The following is a 20,357-nucleotide window of genomic DNA, read 5'->3' on the forward strand; positions in this document are numbered from 1 at the left end:
GAATAAAAGACTTCCATACAATGTGAACATCATTAACAACAAAGCAATAAAACAAAAACTTGTATCATCAATTACAACACGAGGTCCAGAATCAACACATTTGATTAAAACGTCAGTGATATCAGCCAACCTTATTCATTTTACAATTTACTTTTGTATGGAATCTCTACAAAAAGTTGTAATATTAATACTGTGCTATTTCAATGTTTGTGTACTTGTATAATATAAATTAAGATTCAATTAAATTCAATATGAATTTATGTAAATACTTTATAAAATATTTACACCCCCCCTTTTTTCATTATGATTTAGCTCACTTGAGCTGAAAACTCGAAATGAGCTATTCTGATCACCTTTTGTCTGTTGTCCGTCTGTTCATCTGTCTGTCTGTTTGTCTGTAAACTTAAAATTCATATTTTCATCTCCAGAACCAATTGGCCAATTTCAATAAAACTTGGTATATAAACCACCCATGGGTGAAGGGGAATCCATTTTTTTGCAAATGAAGAGTCATGCCCCCTTCAAAGGGGGAATAATCACGAAAATGCCAAAGTAAGGTGGGGTCATTTAAAAATCTTTCAAATACCACTGGGCCAGGAAAATTCAAATTATATGGCAGCTTTCTGGCATAGTTTGTTAAAATCATAGCACCCAGGGGTAGGGTGGGGCCACAATAGAGGATCAAAGTTTTACATGGGAATATATAGATTCAAGTTTGTCAAAATCATCCCCCCCCCCAAAGGAATCAAAGTTTTATACAAGCAAATTATATATAGGGAAAATCTTCTCAAGTATACCTCTGGGTCAGAAAAGTGGAAATTTACATGAAATCTTCCCGACATAGTGCAGAATCAAGTTTGTTAAAATCATGGCCCCTGGCAGTAGGTTGGGGCCACAATAGGGGATTAAAGTTTTACATGCGAATATACAGGGAAAATCTTTTAAAAAATTCTAAGAACCACCGGTCCAGAAAAGTTAAAAAAATTTCAAGACAGCTTCCAAGGCCTGATTTGGTGTAGATTCAAGTTTGTAAAAATCATGACCTCTGGGAGTATGTTGGGGCCACAATAGGGGATCAAAGTTTTACAGGCGAATATATACAGGGATAAAATATGGGCCAAGGTGACTCAGGTGAGCGATTTTTGTTTTGTTTTTTGTTTTTGTTTCTATCTCTAAATCATATATATATATATATATATATATATATATATATATAAAGCACTAAATAATCACAACAAGGTACTGAAAAATTTCGCCCCAGCCCGGGGTCGAACCAGCGACGTACCTCACCCACCGCCTAGCAAGATTGTCAAACCAGTGCGTTTGTATATTATATATATATATTTATTTTTTATTACAAAGATGATTATATGTATATACATGCAACCTTCTCTAATACTTTGGAAATTGTGCACAACTAAGTGTGTATTTATAATATGTACATGTAGTGACCTTGTACTTTGGCAGAAGAATTATATAGGCTCTGCCTAGTACTGCCTAATCCTATTATGTTCATCACACAGGTCGTGTTAAAAGTTCAGTGACTTGTTTGGGACGACATGGGTTTTCGCCACGTGATCATTGTTTACAAACAAAAACCTTCTTTCTGTGCGTCTGCGCACTATCCGGTGAACCACCAGAAATTGCACCCTTTTGGATTAGCACTGGTTACAGGTCATTCAGATTTGTTTATAACACACTTCGATTTTATCAATATATCATAATCATGAACTGAAAAATACTTAGTTGATTAATCTATTTAATTCATTTCTTATTAAAAAGCATATGTAAGAGGAAAGCAAGTGTAATACCGGTGTATAACGATTTGACTGGAAACCGGTAGGAGCCAAAAACGGAGGTGTGTCCACCACGCACCAGATTTATCCAGTTCTTGGACCTAGTTAGTTTGTAAACAGCGTCTCCCTGCCATAACTAGCAGAGTGATCGAAATCGTGACAACAATCGCAGCAAATTAACAAAGAGAGCCTTTTTATTTAATGGCTATTTTCTCTCGCTCGGGTGTTCGTTTGTGGAGTCTCTTAAAAAAAAGTAAGTTTCGGTTTTTAACTCTTTAGACTATAGCCTAATAAGAGTTAGCAATTAGTTCAAATCGTAACTTATGTGACATTTTGCGATTTGTCCATGGGGATCGAAGCAAATTTTTCTAAAATACGCCTTTGTATTACGTGTAATCTTATTATAATTTTTCTACCTCTGTGACCTTAATGGCTGAATTCTTAGCCCCTGCATGGTTGGGTCAGGGGTTAAGAGGTCTAACTTAATGCGGGACTAAAATTTGTATAACCAAGATGGTGATTTTTAAAGAAATCTTCTTTACACCGAAGATGCAAATAATTGAGGACAGGTCTGGATTTGAACCAGGGCCCAATGAATCTCTATAGTCTGTCAGACACTACTATCAGACTGTATGGCAGAAATTTCTACGGGTGACTGGTTTTAGCCAGGTAGCAATGGTGTATGTTTAGAAGAACAAAGAAGATTAATTACAGGTGACTTCATCTGTTCTTTGATGAAGCACGTGTTGTTTCTTATATATGCTAGACATATTGATTTGGGATTGCACAGGTAAAACATAATGAACTTGTTTGAATAAAAAGTTGCAATCTAGTCTATTAAAGAAAGAAATATATCAGTTATTAATCATGGAAATTCAGTACCAAAAAAAAAATTTCGAAATTTTAGCTGAGTGGGAATGAACCCTGACACTACTTGTCGATCTTTTCTGGCCGCCAACTGACTGCCTCCTAAGCATTCAGAATTACCGCCTAAATTGTGAAATTTATGGTCCCAGATTCAGGGTTTCGGGCCTTATTAGGGAGCCATGAATACTGTTCATAATACATCAATCTTTAAGATATACTTTCCTCCTGATCATGTTGCAAACATTTACCATGGATTCAAGTTATAATGAGCTTTCAAGTCTCAAAAATTGTGGAATTTATGGGCTATGGATCAGAATATATTGTGTACTGAAAGTGCATTCACACCGAAAATGTCGTGCAGAGTGCAGGAGTCGTAGTAGAAGGCTTTTTTCATATGATGTCATGTCAATAGAAAAGTATAGAAGAGCAGAATTACAAACATAACTCATCTGCTGGGTATGGTCTGGTGGCCAATTGCAAAATATCAGTCTAAGGAGGGTGTCACCTATCATTTTAAAGTTACAAGAGGTCTGTATTAATTAGGCCACAATATTCTCCTAACATAAGAATTAAAACTTGAAACTCACATTGCAGCCGTATAGCTGTCCTGGTGTTAGGTTTCATGATGTGAATAAACTTGAATCTACAATTTGTGGGGATGCTTATATATTTGACAAATCACTCCCTTATGGTTATCATAGTTAGCATGTAAAACTTGAAATCCTTATTGTGTGTGGTACCTGTTATGGTTTTGATAAAGAACTGTGAATAAAATATGCATAACCTGCAGAGGATGCATGCTTGCACAAATCTAAATTGACCAATTGTATAGGGTTATGAAGATTTGTAAAAATATTTTCTTATAAATTTACCTGTGTAAACCTTTAAACCACTATAATGGACTCAAACTTATTTTGAACAATTATTCCTGTGTGAAACTTGATGATAAATCCCTTTTAGGCCTGCATTGGCCCTCAGTCTCCAGAGATCATGATTTGAACAAAATTGAATCTTTATTCTATATACTATATATATTAATGAGAGTAACTTTATAAAACCTGTTTTTTTAAAACACCCCACCCTAATTTCCCAGCTATTATCTCTCTTGACTTATTTGTAGCCAAATTTTAAAATTTGCTCTGGTTTTTGAGAAGATGTTGAAACACCTTACTTGAGTCTATATTTTCTCAGTCCTTGAAGCCAAACAAAACATGCATTACAGTTACACTTTATAGCTAGCAATCCCAGGTAGCTATAATCAGTTTCTGCTCTAAGGAATTCTCAGATGAGAGTGATAGACCCTAAATGGGCTTTTGTCCAGCCTGGTTGTGAACTTTAAACTTTTTTTTTTATTTTGTGGAGATGCTAATGAATAAGTTCAGTTAGTGTAGAATGAAAAACATTTACATATTGTAGACTGAGGGCAGTGATCCCTTTATCACTGATCAACAAGGTCAATCCCCAAACAGCATTGTAAACAGTGCAGCAAGCCAAATAAACAATAAGCCAAAGAAACAGTATTAAAGCCCTACACTTAGATTACAAGGAATTATGTTAGTTTGACAAACATGTTGATAACTTAATTTTCTCTGTAATAAACATGATGTTATGTCTGTATTTAATGAATTACATATCAGACAGTAAATAATCTGTTTTATTGTATTGAATTTTGAACTTTCATGGTTTTCCTTTTATTTAATTTCATTTTACTATATATTTATTGTAATGAATGTGCATGTACTAATTAATTCAAGTACATTAGGATGATGTAGTTTGACTGTCATGGATGCACAATATTCATGACAATTATGTAAGGTTAAATATACTAGCAGGACTTGCGGTTTATATGATTGAGTAGACAGATATAATATGCATTTAAAAATCCTGGTTTAAGTTTCAGGACACATTAGAAATTAAAATATAGTTCATGAAACCCTGTTGAACAGTTATAGAAACTGAAAAGTAGTCAATGACAGATGGAGATAACTTGGATTTGGACTAAGCTGTTAATTTGCCGCCGCCGCCACCCCCCATCAGAGAGCATAATGTATAATACTAGTATAAAGGTTGTTGAAAAAGGTTGGAAAACTATTAAAGTTAAAATTGTGACAAACTGAATCCTCTGCAGCCAGTGGACTACAGACTGATATCAGTAAATTTTGTTGTACAAATTAGAATTAATAATGGAACCATTTCCATGGCTCTTAAGACAAACCAAGAATATGCGTTTGTTTCATAAACAAATCTTTTCACATGTTATAATTATATACAGGATTTCTGAATATCAAATTACTTTAATTACGCTCGATTAATTCTACATATTGCTTTATTTTTCGGATAACTGCATGAGTCTATGTGATACCTTGTTGTTAGTTAAGGGATTAGTAGGGCACATTTAGAACACACAAGGATGCCCAGTTGGTCCTACTGACTCAGAAGTACAATGCATAATATATACCATGCTCATGTACAAGAATAATTAATTTTAGAATTTCAATGTGATGTGTGAAGCCTTTTTTTCTTCTGTTAATTCAGCCTCAAGGTTGTGTTACGCGTCTCAGCATACAGCGGTAGACAGCTCCCAGTATGTGACTGCTGGATGTCCAGAACCCAATGGGCCGAGCTTACAGACCAGCGTGCCCGGCCCAGAGTCCCAGAGACTGATACAAGAACTTGACAAAATTCAGGTTGGATACGCATATAGACATATATGAGGTCTGCAAAATTTAGTCATCATCTGAGTGGGCAACAACACCATAATGCCCTGTCAAATGTTTACAGGTGCTGATCTGTTTCCAACTACATACCACATGTATATTAAAAGAAATAATGCATGGATTGTAGAATTCCAAAAAGAATTAATTTAGCTTATTGTTGAAATTTATCATATTGGAACACATATATTTTTCACTCAGTGTAATACACAGAGGTCTGCGGACTGTAATTTTTACTTATCATAAGAGGGCACTCAACTTTGCAGTTGTGTTTGTAGCCATTGTCATTAAGTGATATTAATTAACATAATGCCATTTGTCATATAAATGCAAATATTTTATCAACTCTGCAAGCTGTTGTAATCTTCCGTACTTTTAGCTACATTTAAGAAATAAATTTCAGTTTTGAAAATACACGAGAGCCAGTATGATCTATGACACTTCACGCTGGCATACTCCATGAAGTGTGTTACCTTGTATAATGTGGTAATATTTACATTTACAACTGTTTCCTGTGACAGTGATAACTTTTGAAGCTCCAATGTGTTCATTTCCCATTGTAAAATTCTCCTTACTTTGCAAATGAGTGACATCAGCTGGTCCAGGGGACTAACAATGCTACATGTGGATTTCACTTTCTATTTATATACCTTAGACTTAAATTAGCACACAAAAGATCGTGTTCTGATTTTCGAAGAAGAGTAGGCTCACTGGGAGTTGTCAGGGAAACTCCAAAACTCACTACCGAATAATTCGATCCATTTAGTTAACCGCTGTAAAATGGCTGTTCAAATATTGTCAAAGTGGCGTAAAACCACAATCAATCTATCTATCTATAATTTGCATGTACTTTGCCAAAATAATAGTCATGGTTTGACCCCTGGTGCACGAGCCAGAGGCTCAAGAGCAGCAGATCATTATGCAATCATCCAAGAGTAGTGCACAAATCGATGCTATGGGTTAGGACCACAATTCAAATTCAAAGATTTATGAGGGAAGTTTGGTTAAATCATGACACTGTTTAGCTTAGGGGGGGGGGGGGTGTCATGATATGGGTTCAAAATTTTTCATTGGAATAGATAGTAAAGACTTTCTACAGAACAGCTGGCACAGGTTGACTCAGGTGAGCGTCGTGTCCCATGAGCCTCTTGTTGATATGTTGATTTTATATTTTTATTTTAAATATAATATAAGGATGAATCACGTACCGTCTGGGTTTGTTAGGCTAGATTCACCATTATGCAATTATGATCATATTTTCCACTGTAGTTAATATCACCTCACACATAGTCAACAAACTAAACAGTGATTCCTTAAATGAATTCCTCGCTTCATAATATCTAGGAATCTAGAGTACTAAGAGGAACAGTACACATACAGATACTATCAGACTGTGGAGATGTGTCGTTACTGTCAATTTCACTGACTTTTATGGTTTGATGAGATGAATAATAGAAAGCAGACACTTCCATGGAATATATTCATCCTAACACTTACAGTGGCACACATGCAGGAAAATCAGACATGTTTAAGCTTAAAAGATTTTATTTTATTTTTTTTACGTCTATTGTCTATTGCATTGTTTAAATATTGATGTGCAGACACAGTGGATAACGTGTGGTATGATAATTTGTCTGCACACCATTTTGTGTTACCTAGTAGTGCGCAGTAGATGATAAAATACTCTAATGTTTTGAAATTTATCACTTACTCGATGCATATATATATGAAATTGACAGAAGAGCAGCAGCTGGCTCGGGCTACTTGATACTAATTTCGACCAGTACTTAAACAATGTTACTAATTAATATGCATATGTTTTCTGCAATGATTGCTACCTGATAAAACAACAAAGAAAGACATTTTATTGTTTGTATTTAAATGAGTATATTTTTAAAAAAAAAAATATTAACTAGATTTAGGTACTAATAATATCATATCCTTGTCCGCCAAAATCTATTCCATTAAAATTATGAGCATACCTTTGAGCAATCAGATGGCCAAATTTTAGACCCACGAAAAAAAATTTACCCACTATACGGTATACTATTAACACACTATATTAAGATAGTTCTAATTATAGTTATTATAGTGCTTGTAATTTCAGAATACAGGATCCATTCAGTTTTTTGTGGATTATGCCAAAAGTCAGGGAAATTACATCGCAGATGTGGATGGGAATGTCATGCTGGACATCTTCACACAGATTGCCTCCATTCCCATTGGTAGGTTAAAGTGACATAGCGAATAAACTATGGAGTGCCAGATTAACATACACTCAAATAATTGAAGAATATCTTTTTAAAATTATATGAAGATATCATCAATTCATTGGAGTTATGTAACAATTCAATTAAAGATCTCTTTAAATAATTAATGAGATCTTTAATTCTGACTTACATGTATTGCGTGCATTAATTGAATTGTTGATAGCATCTATTATTCTGCTGAATTTATGAGTACTATGATCAGATTGTTGCTCAGCCTCTCTGGGAATGAAATGATGATATCAACAATTGAATTGATGCATGTTACAATTCAATTCATGCTCGCAATAATTTCATTGAGTTAAGTTGAATACATGTATACAATATATGTAATTAAAGCTGTAGTCATGCACATTTAGTGATTGTTCCAACATCAATATTAATTATTTCAGCCTGTACTCCCACCCCCACCCCCCACACACACACCCTGACAACCTGTGATAATTGTGAAAAATGCAAATATGTGCTGCCTTCCTACTTGTGATTGTTGTGGAAATTTTCAAATTCTGCAAATGTGCTCAAATATTTTAGGGTACAATCATCCTAACCTGCTGGATGTCATGAGTCAACCAGAAAATCTGGTAAGTTTTATATTTACCATTATATGAATTCGTGACCAGATAATTAGAATTTTGTGGTTCTCTTTATATATTGAGTTTGTTGGTTTGTCTTTTATCTGAGGGACGGTGATCCTTAAGTTTAACAGATCTGCAATTCACTTATTTTGCTTTCTTTGCATTGTTTTCTTTAGGTTTTATAGAAGGTGAACGTTACTTTCAGTGTAGGAAGTAAGATACTGCATGTATTTCATGGGGATTTAGTTTATGGTGTTTGTTAAAACATTCAAATAGAAATTACATGTTAATTAAGACGTACATTTTGAGAAAAGATTGCATGGGGCACATCGTAGATACTAGCTGTTTCACTACCTTCAGTTGCATTGCATGGTCAATGGGTCAGGAGATGTAGATTTCAAGAAAAAAGACAAATATCAGAAAATGGACTGTATTTGGTATGGTTCTAAATTTGTCACCAAGAAAAAGGGCAGCAAGTTTACTTTATTTGATGGTGAATTTTTGGTAAACTTAGACTATATAAAAGATATGGTATCTAATTATAATACATGTATACAATAAAACATGGTTACAGCAAGCACGCCTATAATGAAATCATACAACGATAACAATTGTTCCTCTCCATCACTTCGCTATAAGCATGTTTTACTGTACAAACACATGTGTGTGTGTGTGTGTGTGTATATATATACATGTATACATATATAAATAAATATTTCTAAATTTTAAAAAATTTTGATGAAAGTGCAAATTTTTGTATCATTTTCCTTTCTAGAAAAATTATCCAACCTCACAAGATTCATAATGTTACTATTTGTAGAAATATTGATCTTGTTCACAAAGATGCTCTTTGCTTCTGAAATAAAAACCAATGTTTAACATGACTGAGTAAAAAAGATCAAATATGGGTCACTTTTAATAATAGTTTACAAGAAATGGTTTGAAATTGATGCTATATATATATATATATATATATATATACACACACGGTTTTGTCGCATAAAAATTTAAATAAAAGATATGTGTCTTAACTTAAATTTTTACGCCGGGGGGGGGGGGGGGGGCAACTTAGGCCCATACCATATACAATAAAACACACTTGTAGTGAAAGTGAAGAGAGCTGTGGACAAACAATTTTGATGTAATTCGTTAAATCCAATAAGTTCATATGTTTTAAAACTACAGGGATTGCCGATCACTACACTGTAAGCATGAATTCATTATAAGTGTGTTTGCTGAACCATGTTTAACTGTATAGAGTCCTTTGCATCATTAGTTGGTGAATAAAACATAACTGCCAGTAATTATTGTTGGATATTCATATTATGGCTATCATTATTATTAGTTCACATGAGCCAAACTCTCAAGTGAATCAAGTATTTTGTGTAAATTCTGTTATCACGCTGTCCTCACGTCTGCCTGTAATCTGTCAACTTTTATATTTTCATCTTTTTCTCATTTATTTGACCGATTTCAACCAAATTTGGCACCAAGTACACTTGGTTGAATATAATTGAAGTGTACGTGTTAAATGGTCCAATCTGATTAATCTTTGATCCGCTCCATTATTGTTTTATGTAGCGACATAACAAAAACGGAGTGGATCAAAGATTTGATTTTAATAAGATTGGGACAGGGTCATGATTGGGGGGTTGAAAGATTAACACAACTGTATAGGAAAATATCTTTTTAAAATTTCTTCTCAAGAACCGCCATGGTACAGATTGTGAAGTTAATGAGGAAGCATCACGTAGGCCAAGCATGGGCTAAAGTTGTACATTGATCCTAAAAGTATGGTATCATGACTACAATAATGGTTTGAAAATGAGTATCTTTGTATGATCAATGATACTCAGGTGAATGTTGTGGCCCATAGGCCTCTTATTATCATTGAAAATTTTTTTTTGTAGAGTACATTTATTAACAGACCAGCCCTGGCTGTTTTTCCACCAAAAGACTGGGTTCAGCGCCTCAAAAGTGCATTGTTATCTGTGAGTCGTCACAAATACTTTTGATAATATTATTTTGATTCAAAGCTGTTCAAAAAATAGATATATACTGTGGACAGTCTTATTTTTGCTGCTGTGTAATTTTGGTGATTTTAAAACACCTTAAATCATAAACTTGAATTTAACCTGCAGTGTAAAAAACCTAGCCAAAACATTTGATATGTTTGTTTTATGTCCGTTCAAGAGTTTTTCACTCATATTGTGACGTCACAAGCTCCAGGTGATAAACCACAGATTTAAACTTATGTTTAGTGCTCAGGGCCGTAGCAATGAAAGTTCTTTAATGTGCCAATGCCTTTACTTGAGGACTTCTGTTTTTAAGGTCATATCCAAAAGACTTGCCGTGATTCTCATTTGTAAATGCCAAACGTTTGGCGAAAGAGCAATTACTACCTAGATTTTAAAGCTGATTAAGCATTCAATTTTTGACTTCAATTTTATTTCAATAGTAAATATTGTTTTGTAATGCCTTAATAAAGATATAAGATGTAATGAATTAAACTGAAAATGTATTGCATGATGATCTCCCTTTGTAGGTGGCACCACCAGGAATGCATCAGGTGCAGACCATGGCATGTGGAGCATGCTCAATTGAACATGGACAAAAAGCTATGTTTATTACATACCAAGTGAGTTGAAAGAGAGTGAAAAAAATCTAAAAACCTGTTTGATTTCATGACAAAATCAAAATTACTAAAATGTGTTTGATATCAAAATTATGTGTGTTGGGGGGGGGGGGGGGTGTTCCACACTGGAATTTATATTAAAAGACATTCAAAATCAATGAATTTTCAAAATTGCAGTTGTCAAAAACATATTCATAAGTAAGTTGTCAAGTACCAGTTGTCAAAATCATGCCATATAAGTTTTTAGCAAGAATTTAATTTTGGCATTATTAGCAACTGTGTTGAGATCGCTAAAATTGAATATTGCTAATATTTATTCCATATCGGAGGTAATAGCTATCCTTCTTGGAATTATAAAGTCATTAAAATATTTACCCATGATTTATGGACAAATTGCTAAATGTGTCCCTAAAAATACCACTTATATACGATATTCATAAGTGAATATTCAAGTACCAGTTGTCAAAAGCATTTATTAAAAACAAAGATCAAGAAGTTGTCAAAAGCATTTATCAATTTTGATATGCCCGTCATTAGAGTGGAAGTCTTATGTTATGGCGCTGTCCGGCTGGCTGGCTGGTCGTCCATCCCGGGGTCAGAGTATCTCCCTTAAGAATTGTAAGAGTGAGTTTGGATTTCTGCTGGATTGGTCCAGGCTATAAGTAGGTCAAACAGTTTTCCGGACTTTTTTTCGTTACAGGTATAGATATTGCCCTGAAATTTACACATATTAAGCTTCCTTTCAGAGGAATACAAGTTCTGTTTGCATTTCAGCTGAATTGGTCCGTCCGTCCGTGACCTACTTTAGGACTAAAATTAAGTCAATTAGTTTTCCGGGCTGTTTTTGATTATGGATACAGATATTGCCCTGATATACAGTTTGCATTTCAGCTGGATTGGTCCATCCTTGACCTACTTTTGAGTTAAAAATAGTTCAAACACTTTTCCAGCTTTTTTCATTACGGATACAGGTATTGCCCTGATATTTAGTCATAGACTTCCTCTCAGAGGAATACAAGTTCAGTTTGCATTACAGCTGGATTTGTCCATCCTTGACCTACTTTTTGGAAAAATAGGTCAAACAGTTTTCTGGGCTTTTTTTAATTACGGATACAGATATTGCCCTGATAGTTAGTCATAGGCTTCCTCTCGGAGGAATACAAGTTCAGTTTGCATTTAAGCTGGATTGGTCCATACTTGACCTAGTTTTTGGAAAAAATAGGTCAAACAGTTTTCTAGGCTTTTTTCCATTACGGATACAGATATTGCCCTAATATTTAGTCAAAGGCTTCCTCTCAGAGGAATACAAGTTCAGTTTGCATTTCAGCTGGATTGGTCCATCCTTGACCTACATTTGGACTAAAAATAAGTCAGACAGTTTTCTGAGCTTTTTTTCATTATGGATACAGACATTGTCCTGATATTTAGTCAAAGGCTTCCTCTTGGAGGAAGACAAGTGCAGTTAACATTTCAGCTGGATTGGCACACTACGGCCTACAGTACTGTAGGGGTAAAAGTAGGTCAAACAGTTTTCCAGGTTTTTTTTGGTATGGTCACAGGTATTGCTCTGAAATTTAGTCACAACCTCCCTTTCAGAGAAATACATAACCAGTTCACATTTCAAACATTTCAACTTAATATGTGCACCATGACCTACTTTAGGGCTAAAAGTAGATCAAATGGTTTCCATGACTTTTTATCATCATAAATAAATATTGCATCAACATTTTGTCACAACCTCCATCTCGGTGAAAATTTAATACCTAATCAGTTCACATTTCAGAGGGATTGGTGCACCATCACCCACTTTAAGGCTTTTCTATTCAGAATGTGTGTTTTATCAATTCATAGTGCTCAATATGCTTCCAGGTTGAATTTCACTGTCCGACGGGCGTGTATTGTACCGTTTGCGGTACTCTTGGTTTTTTTTGCTTTTGTGGTTTGCTGATGTTACTGTTACTTTTGTCAGAGAAAGAAGAGAGGGGGTATGCCTCCCTCCCAGGAGGAACTGAGTTCTTGTCTGTCTAACCTGAAGCCAGGATGTCCGGACCTCACTGTTCTCTCTTTCTCAGGGGCCTTCCATGGGAGAACAATGGGTTAGTATTAGAAAAACAATACAGTAAATTTATTTTTCAAAGAAAAGAACGTACCTGTATTTATAAAGAAAGAAAAGAACATACCAGTATTTATAAAGAAATATTGGTTTTAAGGAGGAATTTGGAATTCCGATTTATAAGAAATTATAAGCATTGTAACATTCATAATCAAGTCTATAATTGAGATGAAAATACTTTTATAATTTTTTTTAAAAATTAACAATGAATAATCTGTTGTTACCTAAACAGGTATATCAAGTATATGCTTCTCTTTTTATGAATATAGGGATTTTCTTTATGAATATAGTACTTCCTTATTTTAAAGGATATAAAATCTCTGATATAAGGAATCAAGTGTCCCCAAGAATTCCTTATAAACATGTTTTACTGTAACATTCGGACTTGAATGGCGTGCACCTTTGAAACATGGGAAGATTGACTTATATATTATTTACTTTTTGACAATGCCATGTAAACATATATAAGCAAAGTTTTAACATATGATTTTTAAATGTGAACACTGAAAATGATGATATCACTCTATGTACTACATGTGTATGGGGGTTGATGGTCCTGGTAATATTGAGATGTAGCCATGCTTTATTTGGATTTAAGGCAGTGTGTATTTATTTTGGAGCTCAATCAACAGTACAATATTTCTAGCTCTCCTGACTTTTCCTGTCGTAACTTCTGACATGTCTTCATGCTCTGTTACTGAACATGCTCTTAAACTCATTACTACATGTATAAGTACCGCTCACGGTGGCTCAGTGGTCATGGGTTTAAGCCCCACTGGTGCCTTGGCAACATCATACCTAAGATAGTTATCAAACCTAAGACGTAAAAATAGGTAGTGATTGAACCTTAACTAAATGCTTGACATTTAGAAGTGAGAGTCACAAGTCTTTCCGAAAAAACCTTGAAAACCAAGGTCCCGTGTCACAGCAGGTGTTGGCATCTTAAGAAAACCTCACTGCTATAGCCTTGAGCGCCTTGCATAAATCTAAATTTATGGCACTTCATCTACGGCTGGTAACGTCTCAATATGAGTGGAAAACAGTGAGAGGCATAAAATGAACAAATGAAATACAGAGAAGTACCTATACATCCCTGAGATCTTTCTTTGACTGTATTGAATGCTGGGATTCTTCATGTACAATGTAGGTGCCCTGGCGGTGACTCATTCTAAATGGATCCACAAACTGGACTTCCCCACTCCGGATTGGCCAATGGCAACATTCCCCAAACTTAAGTACCCACTGCATGAAAATGAGAGAGAAAACATGGAAATAGAGAATCGTTCATTGGATGAGGTAAATTCATATTCTTTCTGAATTTAATTCAAGTCATATAAAATTATTGACATTTTTCTTCAGTCAACATGATGCTTTCGCTCAACCCAAGAAGTCATACAATATTTACCGAGTCCTCCGGATTCGGCGAATAGAGTCCTTCTCGGGTAACTAAATCATCGCATTGACCGAGAAAATGTTAATAATTGTTTTATCATATGATTGAATAATTCAAAATTTAAATTTGGTTACTAGGTTGGCCGTCTTTGTATATGGTTGAACTGCAACACCAGTTGAAAGTGATAGGAGGTGCAAGTTTTTGTTTATTTTACGACTGAATAATTGAAAACGTGGAAACCGGCTACTAAAACCTGTAGACTTTGCCAAATGATACCAAACTAGTCATCTTTAGATCAGGGTTCAGTGTTACTATAATTCAACAATTGTTATCATGGTAGGAGTGAGAGTAGCTCTTTTCTACAATTATAGTACAAGAGAGTCGAACGTGAGTAGAGACATGAAGTCCACGCAGTGATATAAAACTGATAATCAGTCGTATCAATTTTGAAATACCCAATCTATTTTTGCTCCAATGTTGGAGAAATCAAATGTTATATTCACATCAAAGGCACGTGCAGGTGAATATAACATTCTATTTTTCCTAGGTTTTTGGATCTCAGCCAATCTGAAAGTCATAAGATAATCTTTTATACGCATTTTCAAATACATTTCACATTCCAGTATACTTAAAAAGATTTGGCAAGCAGGCTGAGCTTAATATATGATTCCTTACATTCTTTGAAGTTATTGGATTATATTTCATTTTATGCAGTGCTTTGTTTTACATGTAGCCTTTTTTTTTTGTTATTGACCATGTGATTTATTCCTGCGTTAGGTACGAGACAAAATTGAGGAGTACAACAGGAGAGGTCGCCCTGTGGTGGGATGCTGTATTGAACCCATTCAGGCTGAAGGGGGAGACAACTTTGCTAGTCCCAGATTTTTTCAAGAACTTCAAAAAATATGCAAAGAGGTATTGGACAGTTACTGAAGATGTTTAATATTATGACATACAGGTAAACCTGTAATCTGACATCCTGTATAATCTGACACAAAATTTATCTCCCAAAGCACATATAGATTAGACAAGTTTCACTGTACTATGAAAAGAAATTTTAGTACCCATCTGAGGATTCATTTAGTTGTGAAATAATGCATGCATAAACCTTACAAATCAGAGGATGTTTAGTTCGATTTCATTTTGTTTTAGAATGAAGTGGTGTTGTTAATCGATGAGGTTCAGACAGGATGTGGGTCAACAGGAAAATTCTGGGCACATGAGCACTTTAATCTCCCAGAGTCCCCAGATATTGTAGCTTTCAGCAAGAAAATGTTGACCGGAGGTTTCTACTACAAAGATGATCTGAGGCCAAAAGAGGTTCTACTATAATACGTACACTATATGCTGAAATACTGTGTCAAAAATTGGTTTTATTTTCCAGTTTCGAGATAACAGCTCCAAGTGACATGACTTGCAATTTTCATTTCTTGCATAACATTAAAAATAAGTTTTATCCATGTGTAGCTAAGTTGAATAAGTAATTATTACTTATGCGACCTGATGAGCAATCGGCAGACATTTGAAAATGCACAAAGCATTGCACCCCTACTTACAGTGTATATGAGTTTTGGTTGAAGTTCTATTAAAGTTCCTAACATGTAATTAATTCATTGATAGAATGTGTAAAATGAACTATAATAAGACAAAGGTGAAATTATATGAAAATGATAAAAATATAGAAATACAAATAGAAATAAGATAAAGGTGAGACATGGTGACAGGAAAAGAAGTTTTTAAAAAGCCCATAAAAATACAACAAATTAATGTGTAATTTAATAGATAAAGAATTACAAATAACAAACTATTTGAAAATAAAATACAAATATACCGAAAGTAAAACCATAAAAATACGAATATATGACAACCTAAAGTAAAAGTACCACTGCAGATCTTCAGCTGTCTGAAGTAGTCAGTGAACTGTGACAGATTATTAGCTAACAACCTTAACAGGCACATTTTAATTTCATCGATTGGTATATTATATATCACTGTGCATATCTATAAACTGCCTCAGACTCGGCATAAATCTTGATTGATGAAATCCCACTAAAATTCTGTGATTTGGGCTTTCGTGTCTCACAAATTGCACCAAATGAAGATATACTGTTAAGAAGATTAAGAACAAAATCATAACCTGGCAATGGGTATATTGCCGGTCATGTCACTTTAACAACTCATGCATGTTTCATGTGTCAGACCATTTGTTGTGAAGAATATTTGTTCTTTAACAATGCTTTAAATACAAGTAGGTGGATTTCCTCGACATCAGCTGTATTTCATTTTCCCCATTATATTGTAGGCATTTCGCATCTTTAACACTTGGGTAGGTGATTCTTCCAAAGTCTTACTGCTGGAAGCTGTAATAAACACAATCAAAGAATATAATCTACTGGACAATGTCAAGGACACAGGAAAATACCTCAAGGATGGACTTCATGAAATGGAGGTAAGAGAAGATAACTCATAGATTTAAAACTGAAACAAGCTACACTTCAAGCATCAAATATTTCAATTATATAAGATTTTGAGAGAGAACTGTAAAGAGAGCATAGATGTACATTAGTATATACATGTACGTCGGTGACGGTTACTGTGAATTAACTTTGCTGTCGAGATTTTGGACTTGGTTTTGAATGATAGTTATGAATATTTAACCTGTACATATAATCATTTTTCCAGAAAAAGTTCCCTCATTGTGTGAGTAATGTACGTGGACTTGGCACATTTTGCTCTGTGGACTTCCCTGATGGGTTATTCCGAGACAACATTCTGAACAAACTCCGAAGCCGAGGTAGAACTTTGTTCTGTCTATAGTTGTGTATTTCATTGGATGTGCACTACACTGTGATCTATGAAGGAAAATAAATTGTCGTTATTGTATGAACAAATTGTATTAAGGAAACATGGGTAGGTTTTCTTTTAATTAAATAGAGAATGTTTTTCTTTATCAGTCCAGTAACATTTGTGTTTTCTCCAGGGGTCCATGCTGGAGCCTGCGGTGACAGATCTATGAGATTTCGACCAACGCTGGTATTCCAGAAACATCATGCTGACATTTTCATGGATGCATTCGAGAAAACTCTTCAAGAAAACCAGTGAGGAATTTTCGACCTATGATCGCTGTCATGTCCACTTTTAATAATTGGTCTAGTCTTTGTTGGGTCTGATAAATGTTGTTTTGGGGAATTTTTTTTCCATCTTTTTTTTTTGTTGGTTAAAACACCACCATGAAGGATGTATTAACTTTTTCTTGATGATTTTATTAAAATCTTCAATGTTTACACTACGTAGAAATCAGCATTTTAGTATTTTGATGTGTGAAGAATGAAAAGAGTCCTTAGAGACATGTTTGCTAAGCAAGCAGTATACATATATACTTTTACATGTATTGCTCTACACGTTTATTGTGTGGATGTGCAATTGTTATTACATTTAAATATGAGTATCCAGTGTATGTAGTTGGCTGTAATATTTAGACTACTATAGTTGTGTTGCAGATGAAGTGGGCTTTTCCCACAGGTGAGTTCATTTTCATGTAATGTATGTATTGATGAGATAATGTACATGTTCATTTACTTGTGAATTTCATGTTTCGGTACTAAAATGCAATAAAACAAGTGCTTAAACAGGTTTTAAAAACAATTATTTCTGTCTTTTTAAGTTTGTCTGTTCAAAATCTCCAATTGAAAATACAGTGTATACAATAAGACACGCTTATAGCAAAGTGCTGAGGACAAACAATTTTGATTTGTTATAAACGTACATGTAATTCGTTATATCCAGTAAGTTCGTTATATGATTTAAAACTACAGGGAATGGATATCATTTCACTTTAAGCATTTAGTTATAAGCATGTTCACTGTAACCGTGTTTCACTGTATGTCAGTTTTCAGATGCACATCATGTCCTTCAGGCATACATAATAATGTGCTTCTCTCTCATTCCCTTCTTCCCTTAACACATGGAGGTCTAGTAGTCCAAGGGAAGTTTCTTTTCAGAGTGATAACTCCAGGATAGCACCCCCCCCCCCCCCCCCCCCACACACACACACACACACACACAATGGCATTCTAGAGCCACATTTCCTTCATGTGATATTGAGTAGCTAGGATCTCCCATTAGACAGATAACTCGTTGTGCACTTACTAGGATGTTTTAATGGATTTACATTTATTTCTCCTAATTCTTTGTAAAGTTTCGACATGATGACTGAAGTGCTGTTTTGGAGTCTCAATCTTTTCATGATCATCGATCATCAGGACTGATTTGGTGTAAATACAAAAAGTAAATTTTGTCATTGTAAACACTGAAATGATAGTGTAGCTGTACTGACATACTCACCCTTCAAAATTATTTAAAGAAGTGGCCTCAAATTCTAAATTGTTGCATGTAATATGCAGTTATTGAATGGGTGTGAGGGAAATAGCATATTTATGTCCCCAAGACAAAAACCTATTTCTTGAATATAAATTATAAATAATTCTTTTTGTTTTGGGGGGGGGGGGGGGGGTCGGTCCGTAAATTTGCTATTTCCATAAATGCCCATCTATAATTGTTTTACTACACAAAACAATATAAAGTGATTATTTATTTCAAACCTAGCTTCAGCCATCACAATGATTGATAATCGGACATTTGCTAAAAACATTACATCACAAATCTTGTGATTCCTGGAATGCTCCACCTTTAGCGCATTTTGATTGGTTAAAAATAAACGGTCCATGCACAAAACACTTGACTGGGTCGCATTAATGCTATGATGAGATCCGTCCTTGTTAGTTAACCTTATAATCGGCAAATGTCTGCCAATGGACATTTATAAACACTGTCAAAAGGTGCTTGTAAGTTATTTTGACCCACTGGCATAATTTTCTTGCCATTTGAAAGGTTGCAGCTGTTAATCTTTGAATATCTACTGCAGGTACACTTTAGATAAAGGGACTCGTACTTCATTGAAGAAAATCTTCAACCCATACTAACTGTTGCATTAAGATATTGTCAAAATTTTTAATTATATAGCCAGGTATTTTGAAGTATTATTGTTCAGTACTAGTGAACCTTTTATTATATCTTAAAGTGGCACCAGCCTTTGTCTGGGAGGAAGACAGGGTTCTGAAAAAGTTCACAAAGATGCACACATATTACTTAGCTGTATTATAGCCATAGTTTTCAAATGATTTTTTAGCTCACCAGTACGAATGTCCAGAGAGCTATGTTATTACCCGTGTCAGTGGTGGAAAAGTTGGTCTTGGCTAGATATTTTAAACTAAGGGAGATAAAGCTTTAATATTTCGCATGTAGATTCCTCATGACCAGGTTTTTTCATTTGGTAACGACTTGACCTAGTGACCATGGACTTTGTCATTGAGTGAGCCAGGTGGGTCGTGTTTTTAACAAACTTCTATATGGAAGTTTTCATGCAAGTTTCAGCTCATCTAGTCAGTTCTGAAGGTTTCTGAACACTGCACCATTTTCCACTATTAATTACCAATTTGAAAGGGGTGTAAACCTTCATTTGAAGCCCCTTTACCTCGAGATACTTTGCAGCATGTTCTTGAGAAGTGAAAACGTGAACAGTCATCACAACAAGATCACTTGGACAAAACAAATGACCAATAAGCTTGTGAACATGATCTTTCAATTTGGGTGAGCGAAAAGGGAAACGGAAGGGGGAAAATGGCTATGGGGCAAATTCCACACATTACTAGTAAACTAAAGTAGAATTTCCTCCACAAAGGATTTCTATTAGGGAAACTCTATTTAAGAGTCAGTTTTCTGTAGAAAACACCAATCTAGAGCTAGTTTTCTATGGAATGAATTCTATTCTAGAGCCAGTTTTCTGTGAGAAGAATTCTATTCTAGAGCCAGTTTTCTGTGGGAAGAATTCTATTCTAGAGCCAGTTTTCTGTGGGGAAAATCATATTCTAGAGCCAGTTATCTATGGGGAAAATCATACTCTAGAGCCAGTTTTTTGGGTGGGGGTGGGATCCCACT

The 20,357-nt window shown here is 34.8% G+C and overlaps 1 protein-coding gene across 1 annotated transcript; it reads left to right on the forward strand.

Annotated features, from left to right (window-relative positions):
* The first annotated feature begins 1,623 nt into the window (after window positions 1-1,623).
* Window positions 1,624-18,008, forward strand: LOC125668134 (4-aminobutyrate aminotransferase, mitochondrial-like). Its single transcript, XM_048901942.2, has 14 exons — window positions 1,624-1,674; window positions 1,783-2,049; window positions 5,199-5,350; window positions 7,485-7,602; window positions 8,176-8,225; window positions 10,130-10,210; window positions 10,765-10,857; window positions 12,824-12,950; window positions 14,115-14,263; window positions 15,138-15,275; window positions 15,513-15,680; window positions 16,663-16,809; window positions 17,043-17,154; window positions 17,341-18,008. The coding sequence occupies exons 2-14, from the start codon at window positions 1,998-2,000 to the stop codon at window positions 17,460-17,462; spliced, it is 1,509 nt and encodes a 502-aa protein (XP_048757899.1). The 5' UTR covers window positions 1,624-1,674; window positions 1,783-1,997; the 3' UTR covers window positions 17,463-18,008.
* The last annotated feature ends 2,349 nt before the right edge of the window (window positions 18,009-20,357 follow it).

This window comes from Ostrea edulis, chromosome 4 (assembly GCF_947568905.1).
Source record: "Ostrea edulis chromosome 4, xbOstEdul1.1, whole genome shotgun sequence".
NCBI lineage: Eukaryota > Metazoa > Mollusca > Bivalvia > Ostreida > Ostreidae > Ostrea > Ostrea edulis.

Excerpts from the sequence above, each read along its gene's own strand:
- LOC125668134 (XM_048901942.2), top strand. The coding sequence starts at position 1,998 with ATGGCTATTTTCTCTCGCTCGGGTGTTCGTTTGTGGAGTCTCTTAAAA. Across the intron at positions 2,050-5,198 it reads GTGGAGTCTCTTAAAAAAAA|CCTCAAGGTTGTGTTACGCG; the intron begins GTAAGTTTCGGT and ends CTGTTAATTCAG. Across the intron at positions 8,226-10,129 it reads TGAGTCAACCAGAAAATCTG|AGTACATTTATTAACAGACC; the intron begins GTAAGTTTTATA and ends TTTTTTTTGTAG.